Here is a 14,720-nt window from a genome sequence, read left to right as displayed (position 1 = left end):
GGGGGGATGGAGGGCGGAAGGGAGGGAGAGAGAAGGAGAGAGAAGAAGAGAGGGGAAGAGAAAAAGAAAGAGATCCCTTTTATTCGGCAAGGTGAACACTGGACATGGCTTCTCGATGGAAGGCAACATCTGACAGGATCTTACACGACAGCTTTCTCTGGGTCCCGAGGGAAGGTCTCCAGGTTGCCGGTGATATAGTAGAGTGAGCACCACAACGTCCCTTCGATGTGTCCGCCTTGTGCAGCTTTATGGAAGTATTCACCAGCCAGAGTCTGTGAAGAGATAAACAGGAGTCCCTCTCACGCGTGCAGAGTCCTCCTGGCCACACCGGCTTCAGCAGACAAGGGCTGGAGGTACCTTAAGGCCAATGCTATCACAGGCTTATGTCTTCTGAGGCTCTAAGGCGAGCCAGGTCAAGAAATTGCTCCAAACGGACAGCACATCCCAGAGGCCCAGGAGATATGGCGTCTCTGATCGCCATTCTGTTGATAAGGTTTATGCAATATAGAAGACACCATGTAGCCAGGAGCACGCTACGGTCCTCACAAAAATGCTGTATGCTCAATGGAGGGGTGTGACAGGAGTCACACTGGGTGACAACTCAAGCGTTTGCTTTCGTAACCTTGCTTAATACCTTTCTTTATGCTCATGCACAAAACTGCGCTTCTAGGGGCAAAGTGAGAATTGGAACATGACAGGGAATAAATCCATGCTCACAGATGTGTAGGAGGTTACTAGATATTTACAATGCATAAAAATATCAGCTTTAGTGCAGTTGGGGAGAGGTGGAGGGAAGAAAGACAACAAACATTTGGGATGTGTGTGTGTGTGTGTGTGTGTGTGTGTGTATCTATGTGTGTATATGTGTGTAGTGTATATGTATATGTATGTGTGTATCTGTGTATATATATGTATATGTATGTGTGTATCTGTGTGTATATATGTATATGTTTGTGTGTATATGTGTGTATCTGTGTGTATATATGATATGTTTGTGTGTATATGTGTGTGTAAGTGTATGTGTGTGCATGTATGTGTGTATGTGTATGTGTCTGTGCATGTGTGTATTTATGTGTATGTGCATCTGTGTATGTATATGTGTGTGTGTGTGCACATGTGTGTGTGTGCATGTGTATGTTCATGGGTCTTTGTGTGAGTGTGTCTGTGTATGAGTGTGTCTGTGTGTGTCTGTGTGTGTGTATGTACTGATTCCCACTGATCACCATTATTTTTCAGAATGTGGTAAACTATTTTTTTTTTTAAGAAGCATGGGCTTTCCAGGCAGGAAGGGGCTGGGATCGAATCCCAGCACACTTTCTGACAATCTCTGTGGCCTTATTCTCTTAAAACCTCTTTTGTTGTTTATTTTCAACTGTAAAATGTGGCTTCTGAAGAGAAACATGGTGGTATATACTTGTAATCCTAGCCCTTGAGGGAAGAGGAAGGAGGATTAGGAAGTTCAATCAAATAAATTTGAAGTCAGCCTGGTATACCTGAGAACTCATTCCCCCCCCCCCCACCCCATAGTGGATCATTTCCCTTTCTGTCCTCCATGCAACCTTTCCTCCTCCACAAGTACTTTGTGGCTGCTCTGGGCTTCCATGGTTTTGCTCCCTGGAAGTACTTAGGCCACCTCCCTTCTGGGTAAACACATCTTTCCTCAAGGCCATCATGCCTTCTTCACTAGACCCCTGAGATCCTAGAGGGCAGGCTCACACCTCCTACATCTCCCCTCCCAACCCACGCCGTGCCCAGTCCAGGCTGGGCACTCAGCATAGCGGCCACAAGCATTCCTTACCAGCCACTGGCCGGATGTAGAGCTTTCTCAGGTTCACTCACCAGATTCCTTCCAGGAACTCCTGGGAAAATGCCATCCAAATACAGGACCCCAAGATTGTATGACGCATCTGGGTTCCCCATTTCTTCTGCCTTTAACCAGTACTTTGCTGCTTTGGCATAATTTTTTCTGAATTTGTGGTAGTACCACCCCAGGCCATTGACGGCCTGATGCAATCCCTAAATTTTAGAACAAGAGGAAAACTATTATTATTACTATTTATTTTTATTTTTATTTTTATTATATCTAAAGGCATCTGGAGGCATTGCATTCTTCCCAAGTCTTCCCCGTTCTCTTTTTCGAGGGGCAGATGGCACTAAAGAAAGCTAGCGGTTAGACAGCATGAGCCTGCCTAAGAGACTTCCCAGGTGGATTCTGCCCGGCTGCTGCTGGGGTTTCTGCCTTCCCGCTCCGTGGTGACACTGGTCCCCAAATCATCGCTCAGTGCCTATGGGCTCTTACGTAATACCCCTGCAGATGCCTCTCCTCACCCAGCAAGATCCAGCATGCCCTTCAGACTCATGAGAACTGGGTTGCAGCAGGATGTTTGAGCTTGACTCCTGAGCTGGCTTGGGGTGGTTTCTAGGTGACCCACCTGCCCATCTGTTGATTTTTCTGCCCTAAACACCAACGTCTCCGAAGGCAGCAGCTGTGACAATCTACTTGCATCTCAGAGCAGCTTTGGTGCTCAGATGAGTTGGCATCCCCAGCTCTGAGGGGACTCGGGGCCTGACAGGGGCTGGAGCAGCAGGGATGAGAGGATGGTTTCAAAGCTGAGTGGTAATGAGGGCTCTAAGGGAGGGGCTGCTTGTGTCCGTCTGTGTTCTAGCATCCTTGTTCTTACTGAGTGCGGTTAGATGTTAGATGCTTAGATTGTGAAAGCCTGGGTGTCTTACAGGGCAAGACTAATCCTGAGAGAACCTGCTGCTCTGCCAAACATATGCGAGTAGACACTGAGCTCTCATTTCTCACTTCTTGCCTGAACGAAAGAACGGGGAGTGGGAAGGTGAGACCACAGTGCCCTGTGTTTCTGCACTTGTAAGGACAGAGTTTCATTGTGGAAGCATATCAGTTTAGCCTCCCCTTTCATCAGAGAGGGACTGGCATCTCGGCTTTCATGCTCAGCACAGAGTTGACACTTCGGCAAGTGTCATGAATGGTATGAGCGGAATCTACACTCTGAATGCAGGAGCACAGCAAAATCCTACACCCTTAGGGTGGACGGTCATACCTGAAGGCCACCGAGATACCCAGAATAAGAGGACCACTTAGCATAGTCAGCACTGTGACATCCACAGGAGCATTCTCTTGAGTGTGTGACAGTGTAAACTCCCTGTAAGTACTGCAGACTCTGTCTAAAGAAGCAATAGACCAAGCCATGCTATAAAATGGCAATAAACATTTTTGGGGACCTGTGCACAGTAAGGAGGCATCTGAATGGCTTCCCATGGCTTACTTGGAGAGGGCACAGGCTGATTTAGATTACCTGCCACCTGCCAGAGAAGACCTGTGCAAAGCTATGTCTTCTCTGGGGATTGTACTGGGTTCTGGTTAGGAGCCTGCAAGAAATCCTGCCATATTGCTTAGTCCTCAACCCTTGTTCTGAACATCTCTGCAGCTGGATCAACAGATCTGCCCCTGTGTGCCTTCTAATTCCAAAGCTGAGCTGTAGGCAGCCTTCCCCTACCACCCCTGTGAAACGCTGGGCTCTTAGTGAGTCCTTGTGAATGGAAGAGCAAGAGTCACACAGCACTCAAGGACACAGAGACTCTGAACAACTGCTCTGAAATAAGGCAAGCTGAAGAGGAGTTCGCCACGGGGAGAGGGAGGGGCGTCTAGAGGTGCACATTTCACATCTGCTCCAACAAGCTTCACACAACCTCACCAGAGGATGCCCTGGACTGAGTAAATGCAGTGACCATCACCGAGCTGCTTATCTCCTCCTGGGCACCCCTTGGGTCAGGTCGGTAGCGGGTACCCGCATAGCAAGCCCTGCTGGCACCTAGATAGAAGAGCCTTCAGAATCTCTGACCCCCTGCTTCGACTTTTCCGTCTAAAGAGCAGGATGCTCTGAGCTCTCCCCAGGGGACAAAAGAAGTTGGGGTGATTTAGTATGGGGTGTTGCAGAAGCCTTGAGAATAAAGGACTAGTCAGGGACCAAAAAGAGCCAGAGAGTCCCCGGACAAGTGGAGAAGCAGAGTAGCTTCTGTGAATCTATTCTTTGCATATGTGTACACAGGTGCAAGTGTGCACACGTGTGGACTTGAAAAGGCTGTGCGCATGTGCGTGCGCGTGTGCACGCCTGTGTGTGTCTTTATTCAAGTGCTATTGTGGCCTCTGTTCTGCAGGGCTCTGTTGACACCAGTTGACTGAATATAAATAGTGACAAAGGCACAATAATTCATAAAGCTCTGACCTTGCTGGCCGGACCATCGAAGCACAAGAAGCAAATGGGAATTGGTCGGAAGTGGGTTAACTTTCCAGGAAATTAGGCTTTGGTTTTCCTAATTCAATGGCCTTTCTCCCCATTCAGGTCCAAGGAGCCCCTCTGTGTTATCAGGGCAGCTCCTGATTATAATTTTAGCCTTCAAACAAAATCAGCCCAGATTCTATTGGCGGTAAGGTACATTCAGCCTTATAACAGCGCTGTCCTCATTGTGACGAGATCATGTGTGTGTTCTAACTTGAAAATGGCTAGTCGCTGCACTGGGGGACCCCTCCCCACCTCGCTCCCGCCTCAGCTTTGTGGAAGAAAGCAGGCCATTTCCTCGCTCGGCTTTCTGAGAGTGTGGGCGTGTGAGGAGCTGTTTCCTCCTGACAATGCGCACGGGTTACCTTGGAAGCAGCTTTCTTCATGAGCTCTAAGGCGAGCCGTCTGTTCTTTTTAACTCCTTGACCCTAAACATTGATAAACAGCAGTGTTTATGAGAGAAATAAACCTCGAATCCTCACAAGCATCACACAGAGACTCCAGCATTCAATATAATATGCTTGCATATAAACCCCAAACCTTTAAAACAAACAAAGCAAAACCCCTACAATCTTAATCAGTTCTAGGCTCAGTAGTATTTCAAGACACCACTGTTATCATCATCATCATCATCATCATCATCATCATCATCATCTTGCTCATGTTTGTGGAACAGTAACAAGCCCCAACTCCCCACTTCATCAGCCATCAATCACCTCCATTGATTGTGGTGATAACTGTGTCCCTGTCACTTGTACATGCTGGAGAAGCTGTGAAGCAGGTTGGATGGATTTGGTCATCCCAGGTGCTTCCCTCTGGGGTTATCTAAATTGACACCCAGATAAAACGCGTTATCTGTGTTGAACAGCCAAGAGTTATTGGCACCGGTCCCTCAGGGATGACACTGTGGCATCTGACTCGGTTTGAGAGTACATTGAAAAGGAGCTAGGACCCTGGGAAATCAGTTGCCTGCATCTGAGGCAAGAGGCAGAAGCTAACAAGTTTCCTTCTAGGATATGTGAGATTTCTAGAAGAGGTGGCTTGTCCTCTATGTATAGAAATGGGCCTTGGAGTTCTTGTTGCAAAAAAGCACCTAGCTCGGGGGTCTAGAGGACTGTGTGAGGGAAATGGTGGGTCTGTGAGTGGAGAGGGAAAGGGTCCCTGAGGTCTTGACACAAGGTAGAAGGGGAGTCAAATGAAAATCTCTGTCACTCCAGATTTATCCATAATTGTGAGCCCCTTCCATTCTCCCAATGCCCCATTGGATCCTCCTCAGCTTAGATAAGACTAATGCAGTCACATGACGTGACCACGGAGAGGGCTTTGTATGAATAGGGCACCTGCTCTGTTTGGTTGGTGATCAACACACAGTGTGAGCATGGTACCCACATCACCACACCTAACCACTGCAGCAACTCAACAGGGGAGCCCCTGACACTCCCATCTCAGACTTCCCAGAATTGTATGGTATGTGAGAAGCAGAGGCAGAATTCGAACCCACACAGGCAGAGTGAGCCTCTGACCACCATGCTATACTTTCTACTGTATATTTTGCTTCTATTCTAAGAAAGTAAAATGACTCTGACTTCCTGCATGGTATGGGAAAGACACAATGTTTGCTTTGCTCTATCGTTTTCAGGATCCCCAATAAAAGTAGAAATCAAACTAAAGGTTGAATTCTATCCAAGCTTCTACTGGACTTTAACTTATTTATTTAATAAAACCAAAGCAAAAGGTAGGACAAAAATATTTTTCACAAATACGCCACCTGTGCTGAATAGTTTATATCACCTTGACACAAGCTAAAGTCATCCAAGAGGAGGGAAATCTCGACTAAGAACATGCCTCTGGCTGGGGGTGGTGGCACACACCTTTAATCCCAGCACGCTGGAGGCTGAGGCAGGTGGATCTCTATGAGTTTGAGGCTAGCCTGGTCTACAGAGCCAGTTCTGGGACAGTCAGGGCTACACAAGTAAACCCTGTCCCTACCCACTCCCCCCAAAACAAATAAACAAAAAAGAAAATGCGTCCATGAGATCCAGCTATGGGGGTATCTTCTTAATTAGTGATGAATAGGGAAGGGCTCAGCCCATTGTGGGTGGGGCCATCCCTGGGCTGGTGGTCCTTGGTTCTGTAAGAGAGTAGGATGAGCAAGCCATGAGGAACAAGCCAGTAAGCAGCACCCCTCCATAGCTTCTGCATCAGTTCCTGCCTACAGGTTCCTGCCCCGGTTGAGTTCCTGTTCTGACTTCCTCTGATGATGAACAGCAATGTGGAAGTGTAAGCCAAATAAACCCTTTCCCCCAACTTGCTTTTAGCTATGGTGTTTCATCACAGCAATAGAAACCTTAACTAAGACAATGCATTCCACCTTTTAATTAGTGGGGAAAAGGAAGGAGAATGCAGAAGGACTCTTAGAAGAATTAGATCGGGAACACGATAACTTTGGACCCCAAGAAGAATCAGAAACTGTTGAATAATGGAGCCTAGGTTCATCTTTCTCAGCTCCTAGAATTTGAAGGAATTAACCAGGCCCAGAGTAGATGTTTTATACAAAGGTTCCTGGACCCAAAGCTCACCCCTGAACCCAGATATTCTTGTTTCCAGAGTAGAAATGTTTCCAGTATCCTTGCTAGCTCATCTAGTGTTCTTGTCAGCTTAATCACACACCTTCTTGCACGAAGACTGCACCGTATGCTAATCTGAGTGGTACTGAAAGTTCTTAATGAGACCAATGCCACACACTGTAGAGCACGTGCTTGGTGATCAGCCTTCTAAGTACAGCAACAGAGGACAAACCACGTCAAAGTCAAGGCTCCCCCATCAGGAAATGCCAGACGAGGTGCGAGTGGCCTCCTTGGAGCCACACCCTCACTCTGGCACCGTCTTTGCGTGTGGCACGCTGGGTTGGGTGCCCTGCCCAGCCAATGCACATCGTTACCTTTTCACCCAGAATGCCCAGTTCCATGGGAGGCCCTTCTATGTGCACTATATTTAAAATGAGCTCCTCGTCAGAGCACAACACTCTTCCCTGAGATTGTGGTAAAGGCTTCCCACATACTACCCAGAGATAGCCTAGCTAGAATTCAACAACACAATCTGGGAAACAAAAATGGCTCTCCGCTCTGGGAAACGAGGCCGGGTAAGCACGGCATCCACAGTCACAGATGCACATGCACACAGTGTGTCCCATGCTGCACTGCCAGGCCCTGGGTCCGGAGGGGCAGAAACAATGCCTGGCTCACGCCTCCTCCTCAGCGCATGGTGTCCAGCCCTGTCTGGTGGACAGGTGTCTCTCTCCTCCCCCATTTGTGCCCCCTGTCTTCTCCTCCAGCGCACGAGCCCTCTGAGGCCAGGAATGTGACTCATGCCTCCATATGTCCCTCCCCTGAGCACCGGGCACACAGGCTGGCGTGTGGCCAGCACGGAATGGCTATGTATTAGATAAACACACTGGCATATGGAGAAGATTCAAATAATTTCTGTTGATTTGGTGCCTGGAAAGAGAAGGTCTAGGCCTCAATTTGGAAACCATACCAACCGCCAATAGGCTTTCAGGCTCCAATTAGGGTGTGGAGGATAGAGCTGTATCGACATCGCGGTTGTGAGTGAGTGACCACAGCTGTGGATCTGGAGACAGGGCTGGCCAGGCGCACAGGTGACATGTGGTTATTTGATGACATCCGTTTAGGATCATGGGCATAAAGAAGAATGTCCTTACCAAAGCCAAAGCACCTTCCTTTTCCAAGCTTAGCTCTGCGCTATACCACCCTGAGTGCACCTGTTCTAGTCTGATCTCAGAAGCTAAGAAGGGTCAGATCTGCTTCATAGTTGGGTGGGAGACTTTTCTGAGATTAGCGATTTTATGCATCTGCATTTGGACATGCAGACCCTACAGAGTTTAAAGCCAACCCGCCTGGATCCCTATTCCAGGTTTGATATGCACCGGCTGGGTGCTTCTGTTGCTTTATATGCATATAAGACACCGATATGACATACAACATCTCCAGGCCATGAGAACTCAGTGTGGTAGTTTATGTTACACAGGATCCATTCATCAGTGGGGACAATGGTTTGCTTGTGAAAGGCAAACTCATGTTACAGTTCTTAAAGCCTGCTGGCCATATTGTTTCGTTCATGAGCATCGCCCCCGAATATATAAGGCTCTTCAGAGGTATCCATCTGGGTGCAGTGGTCCTGTGTCTCCTACACTCTTCCCTGACCTTCCTCCTAAGCTTGCAACTGGGTTCATTTATGCGCCATCTTTGAAACTGTTGAGATCTGGCCCAAACACCCTCTGTTGAACCAGTGACAAACGTGCAGCACCGTGGGGGAGGGGGGGTTGGTGGCCATGTACCAAACCATGAGATATGGGTGTCACCTTCAGAATGTCACAGAAGCAGAGAGAAGCCAGGTGTCAACTGTAAGATTATCATTAAAAATGCGCCCAGGGAAGCACTCCTGACTATTCCGTTTCAGCGGGTCCCTTTCCATCACAGGTGACAGCCGCTTGTTCTAAGACTCTCTGTTTGCCTGCACGCCCACAGAAAATGTCTCAGGATGTCTATTATGAGAATCGAACAATTTTAGTTCAAATTAAGTGATTCTTACCTTGAATAGCACGATGGCGTAGTCATAGATCAGCGCCGGATCCTCAGTCTCCAGGGCCCCCTTAGCGTACCACTCGATGGCAGCCTCGGGGTTCTTGGCTACCCCTTGCTGTCCCCAGAAGAGCATCTGAGCCAATCGTTGCTTAAAGACAACAGAAACTTAGAACAGTGAGTCTCCTGGGTAATGTTTCGCATGACACTTGAGCAGACGGGGGAAGAAGGCCAGTGTAAACTGTTCTAGGGTGAATGACCAGCCACAAATGGGACATCTGTATCAAGCCCCAAAGGCTCGGGGGATTTCTTGGAAGTGGAGAGCAGAAAGGACACAAGGGGGAAGGGAATCAGTGGGGAGAGGTGTGGAATGCTGGCTTGCAGGTTTGGCATGGCTGTTACACTTTGTGTGTGTGTGTGTGTGTGTGTGTGTATGTGCATGTGTGAGTTCCAGATTCAGATAAGCTAGGCATCAAGTTTGGTGGCAAGTAACCTAACCCAACTAAGCCATATCACCAGGCCCCTGAACACTTTTAAAGGGGGTTTATTTACCATTTTTATGGTATGTGTGTATACCCAAAAACGTTTGGGTGCCCCACATGCATGTAGGAGCCCCTGGTGACCAGAAGAGGGCACCAGGTCCTCGAGAGATGGAGTTACAGGAAGTTGTGAGCCTCCAGGTGGGCTCTGGGAACTGAGCCTGGGCTCTCTGCAAGAGCAGTACTTGCTCTGATGCTCTGACTCTGATGGGCTGAGCTGTTGCTCCAGGCCTCTGACTACATCTGTCACCCTCGAATCCACAGCAGGTGTGACTACCTGCACGTGACATCTATTAAGAGAGCTACCATGGGGGAGGGAGGGGTCCAGCCGATGAGGGCTAGGGAGACACTGCCTCCAGTGGTGCGCATGCGCCTGTGAACCACCCTCACAGAACTCAGTGGGTTTGCCGCTCCCCCCCCCCCCCCCCGTTCCTTTCTCCCTCCCTCTCCTCTCCCTCTCTCACGGAAGTAGACGGGAACTAGTTGGGAAGAGAAGAGGGAATAGTGCGAGGAGTAAATCCATATCACAGAACAATTAATATATGCTAATAATAACATTTAACCTGGCTTAGGTTGAGAATAAAGAATTAGAATACGTGGAGAAGCCTCAGCCACCAGGCTCTAAGGAGGCAAGAGTTCCAGGGGACTCGATCGCATGCAGAAGATACAGCAGCATCACTTTAAGCCGCTGGGGATGGGGAGGCTTTGTTACCGAAGCAAAACCTCCTCGGAAATGACTGACAGATGCTCTAAGACCAGCTTGCGCGCACCTGTGCTGCCGCGTTGCCACGGGTGGCTTCGTGCTTCAGCCACATAAAGACGTCGCCGTCTTCTTTGGTTTGGACTTTGAGTATTTCATCATCCTTGAGCCTAATGGTTTCAACATATGCCTAAGAGGAAAGAGAAGAAAAAGGGGAGGAGGGAAAAGAGAGGACGTAAGCACCGGAATGCCGGGAGCGTCCACGGACACAACATCTTCAAGCCAGCGAGTGTTCAAGTGAAACCCATGTGAATGACTTAAATCGGGGCCGTGACTGCACTGTCGCGGGAATGAATTATTTTTAAACGGATGGACTGCGTCCTGCGTGTCTGCATCAAATGTTTGCTCCTATCAAAGTATTTGTTTGGGGGAAGTCGAGATTTTTTTCCCCCACTTCCACTTCATTATTCAAGCTTGTTCAAAAGTCTGCCTGGTATCTTGATTCTCAGAACCGGCTCTCATCCCCCACAGCACCAAAAAAGGGTAAATTGATATTTCCTGTGACCTTAATCTTTACTGAAGCATCGTTATCTGACATAAATAAACACATTTATTTCACAGGCTCGGCCTCAGGTCTGTTCTAGGCCCCAGTTTAGAAATGTACCTTGAAAAAAAAAACCAAGCATGCTAAATTCTTAGGAATTTGAGATGGGCATGTTCCGTGCGCTCTAAATGATGAACCCAGAGGGAGAGTTCTCAGGGGAATTGGGATTTGCACACAGCCCGTCGGAAGAAAATAAGATCCATCTCGGTGTATACGGTTTTGACTGTGTGTCAGAAACCGGCTCCTATTGTTTTGTGGACTGCTCTTGCACAGGCCACCAGGGGACCCTGGAGCAAGCCGCCCAAGCTCTGCCACGCCACAGGCAGGTGTGAGATACCGGGAGAGAAGCCGTACGAAGAGAATGAGGAGCCTGATTTCCCTTCGGACTGCCTTTGTTCATTGAGATTATTCAATCGCAGACTCTGGTCCGGTCTGTAGCTCTGTGCCTTTCTCAGCTGCCTCCCGTGCTGGGACTCATGTGTGGGGCTCAGGGTCCCTGTCAGGATCCTTAAAGGACTGGGGCTGAGGAGCCCTGCAGGGCTCAGCACCCAGCACAATGTATCCCTCCCTCCAAGTTCAACACAGAAGCAATAATGAGGGCCTCTTCCCTTTGCTGAAATCAGCTACGGCAGCAGGGTGTTTAACATGTCTTCACATAATCCCCGCCCCCAGCCCCCAAAAGCCAGGCTGGCTAGGACTCCACGGAGACCCTCAGTGTCACCTGGCAGACAGTGAGTCTGACCAAGTAAGAGTCTCCATCGGCTATGGCAGGGTAGGTGAGACAGCTGGTACTCCAAGAGCGCTTTTGTTTTCTGTGAGGAGCCTGGGTTGGGCAGAAGCTTGGCCTGCCTTGGTAAAGAATTCTCCAGCTTCTGGCTTTTATAAATAAGGCTGCTATGAACATAGTGAAGCATGTGTCTTGGGAAAGAGAGGGCCCTGGTTCTGAGAAGATTTGATCCAGCATTGTAGGGGAGTACCAGGACAGGGAAATGGGAGGGGGGTGATTGGGAAATGGGCGGAGGGAAGAGGACTTAAGAGACTGATGGGGAGGGGGGAACGGGGAAAGGGGAAAGCATTCGGAATGCAAACAAGGAATATAGGAAAAAAAAAAGAATTCTCTGGTTTATTGTCACCAGGAGAATTCCAGTGTTTTGATTTTTGTTTGTTTGTTCGTTTGTTTTTTATTTCCTTCCTAGCCCGAGACTTGAAAGAGTAGACACGTAGAGGCAGTTTTCCCTGGGGAGCTTCGTGTTCTTGGGTCTCTGTGGCTTTGGTACTGATGACCTGCCAGTGACCCCCATGAGTGATATGCCAGGCACTACCCTCTCCTTACCCCAGGGGACACCCATGCCGGGTCATCTGATGAGACCACCATGATCCAAGCTCTCTTCCTTTGCACACACACACACACACACACACACACAAACATGCAGATGACGAAGCCCGCAGACGTTAACTAAACCGCCCAGATCACAGCTTTAAGCTTAGCAGTAAAGTCCAGGTTGGCTCACACACAAGCTTGGCCTTAGTCTCCCTTGAGAAGCAGTGCCCCTGAAAAGAAGTGTAGGGCGGACTGTTTCAGTATCTCTGCCCTCCCGTACACAGCGCACTCTCTGTGGGCACTGCCAGCTAGGACTCAGCTAAGTCCATATTTCTGGGGAGGCACCTGAGCAACCTTGCATAGCTGTAAGAAAAGAATAAGTTGGCTTCTGGCTCCGTGACCCTTACACCTCTGGGTGCGCTGCGACTGAGTTTCGAAGCAAGAGAAAGCTATCAGGACCGTGTCCTTTCCTGTTTGACACGGGGGACTTCGGTTCTGATTCACCACTAACTAATTGTGAGCTTTGGGCCACTTACTTTATTGAGATGCTTTTCTGCAACCAGAAAAAGAGGCTCAGCATAAGACCTCCCACCTCCAACACACTCAAGATGTGACCCATTATTTTGTACCGTACATAGAGGAAGAGCCAGGCTGAAATCTACACTCTGCTGCTACTCTTGTGCTGGATGGGTAACATTAGGTGACTAGTTCCTCTGGGCTACCTCTTCAATAACACGAAAATAACATCCTGACCCGACAGGTTTACAGACCTATATGTAATCTATGCACATCTATAATCTATATACAGTTTATGCATATCTATAATCCCCTGCACTGCTGAGATAGGGGTGGGAGGATGAGAAGTTCAAAGTCATCCTACACAGTGATCATGACGTTCATCCTTCATAGCCTGGACTATATGAAAAAAAAGAGAGAAGGAATACAATTTAGAGAGGATGTGTAAAGGCCAGAGAGGTTTTTGAGAGCTCATGTCCTGTGCTGAGCTCCGTTCAGCACATGGATGGACCGGCGTGGGCTATAACAACGGCGTGAGAAGCAGACAGTCGCCATGCCTAGGTAGGAGAGAGAGAAATGGAGGCGAGATCTGCCCAAGGCATCACCCTCACTGTGAACAAACCAGGAGTGAGCCAGTCAAATCTGACCAACCTCAGATTGTGCGCTGCACCCAGGCAGGGAAGGGGAGCTTCTCCGGATTTCGGGGCCCCTAAAGTGGCAGCTAGGAGTGGCACGTGCCACTCAACTGCTCACCCAGCACGTGAGTAACAGAGTCTAGACTTCAGCCCAGATCTTCTTTCTTTGTACGGCACAAAATAATGGGTCACATCTTGAGTGTTTTGGAAGTGGGAGGTACTATACTAAGCCACTTTTTCTGGTTGCAGAAAAGCAGTATCAATAGGTGCCTGTGCCTTCTGTGAAAGGAGACGGCCTGCAAAAACACCAGAATGACCTGAAGAGGAGACGGCTCAGTGTTGATCATCTATTCAGAGTGTGCTGAGGCCAGGGGAGGGGTGGGGGAGAAAGAGAGAAGTAGACACGGTGGGGGTGAGGCAGGTATGCAGAGCCAGCGAGGCCATGCAGGACCGTTCTGAGAAATGCCAAGGTTTCTGGAACACCCCATAGCTGCTTTTTTTCATAAATCAGTGTCAGCAGGATGAGAAGCCCTAAAGTTCATGTCTTATATCACAGGGTTGAAGCCTGGTGCCAAGTCCCAGGAGGACCAGTGTCTGGAAACCGGCAGCCTCAGATCCCTGGACCAAGCACCAGAGAAAGGCGCCGCATTGTCCAGGAGAAGCTTCGACTCCTTCCCTCTGCCCAGCCTGCAGGCTGCCAAGTTGCTGTTCCTGTTAAAAGGCTGTTGTCACGGGTTTCAGGAAAGGCCAGAGAGGGGAGGGCCAAGAAGAGGGGAGAGAGAGAGAGAGAGAGAGAGAGAGAGAGAGAGAGAGAGAGAGAGAGAGAGAGAGAGGCAGAATGAGGAGGAGGGCGAGGAGAAAATGAAGCAGGAATAGAGAGAGTAGAAAAGATGGAAGGAAAAGGAAAGGAAGGTGGTGATGGGGAGTGGGGAAGGGAGAGGAAGAGAAAACAGAACCAGAAAGGGAACAGGACAGACAGAGGGAAAGACAGACAGACCTCAGGATGGAACAGCTGGCTGAGCGACACCCTCAGCAGCTCCACAGTCTCTGGAAATGCAGCCTTCTGAGGACTTATGGCTGCCGCTGCCCAGACAGCCCCATGGAGCCAAGGAGAAGCTGGCAAGAGGCAGGCCCAGAGTCCTAGCCAGCGCGTACACCTGCTAACCATGGCCAGCTCGAGCCAGTGCTCCCGCTGGCTCCCCGTGTGAGGTGGGGTGGTCCCTAGGGGAAATTTAACATTTTCTTTTTGTTTTAAAGTGAGGGTGAGAAGTGAGGTATTGACTCCACTGGTAGAGAGAAGGGAAGCAAGAGTCCATAGATGCTCGTGTCCTCGCCCTGGAAGCTGTGTGTTGCAGGACTCTAAACCCTAACTACACACTGTAAGAGGAGCTTCTAATACGCATGTGCTCTGCAGGCATGGCTGAGCCGAGACAGAGATGTGACTGGGTGCTGTGTGGGAGCTCCAGCAAGGCCAATGAGGATGCTGTGGCGGGGCAT

At 49.2% G+C, this 14,720-nt stretch overlaps 1 protein-coding gene across 1 annotated transcript in view; it reads right to left on the bottom strand.

Moving 5' to 3' along the window:
- The window catches only part of Sel1l3 (SEL1L family member 3), a 107,777-nt gene that overhangs the window by 29,096 nt on the left and 63,961 nt on the right, over positions 1–14,720 (bottom strand). The window contains exons 12-16 of the mRNA XM_052199416.1: positions 10,218–10,337; positions 8,919–9,059; positions 4,673–4,735; positions 1,840–2,016; positions 145–272 (exon numbers count right to left, since the gene is read on the bottom strand). Coding sequence (XP_052055376.1) covers positions 145–272; positions 1,840–2,016; positions 4,673–4,735; positions 8,919–9,059; positions 10,218–10,337 — 629 coding nt within the window. The remainder of the gene's footprint in view (positions 1–144; positions 273–1,839; positions 2,017–4,672; positions 4,736–8,918; positions 9,060–10,217; positions 10,338–14,720) is intronic.

The sequence above is a fragment of the Apodemus sylvaticus genome, chromosome 11 (genome assembly GCF_947179515.1).
Source record: "Apodemus sylvaticus chromosome 11, mApoSyl1.1, whole genome shotgun sequence".
NCBI lineage: Eukaryota > Metazoa > Chordata > Mammalia > Rodentia > Muridae > Apodemus > Apodemus sylvaticus.
This window is presented reverse-complemented; position numbering and strand designations above follow the sequence as displayed.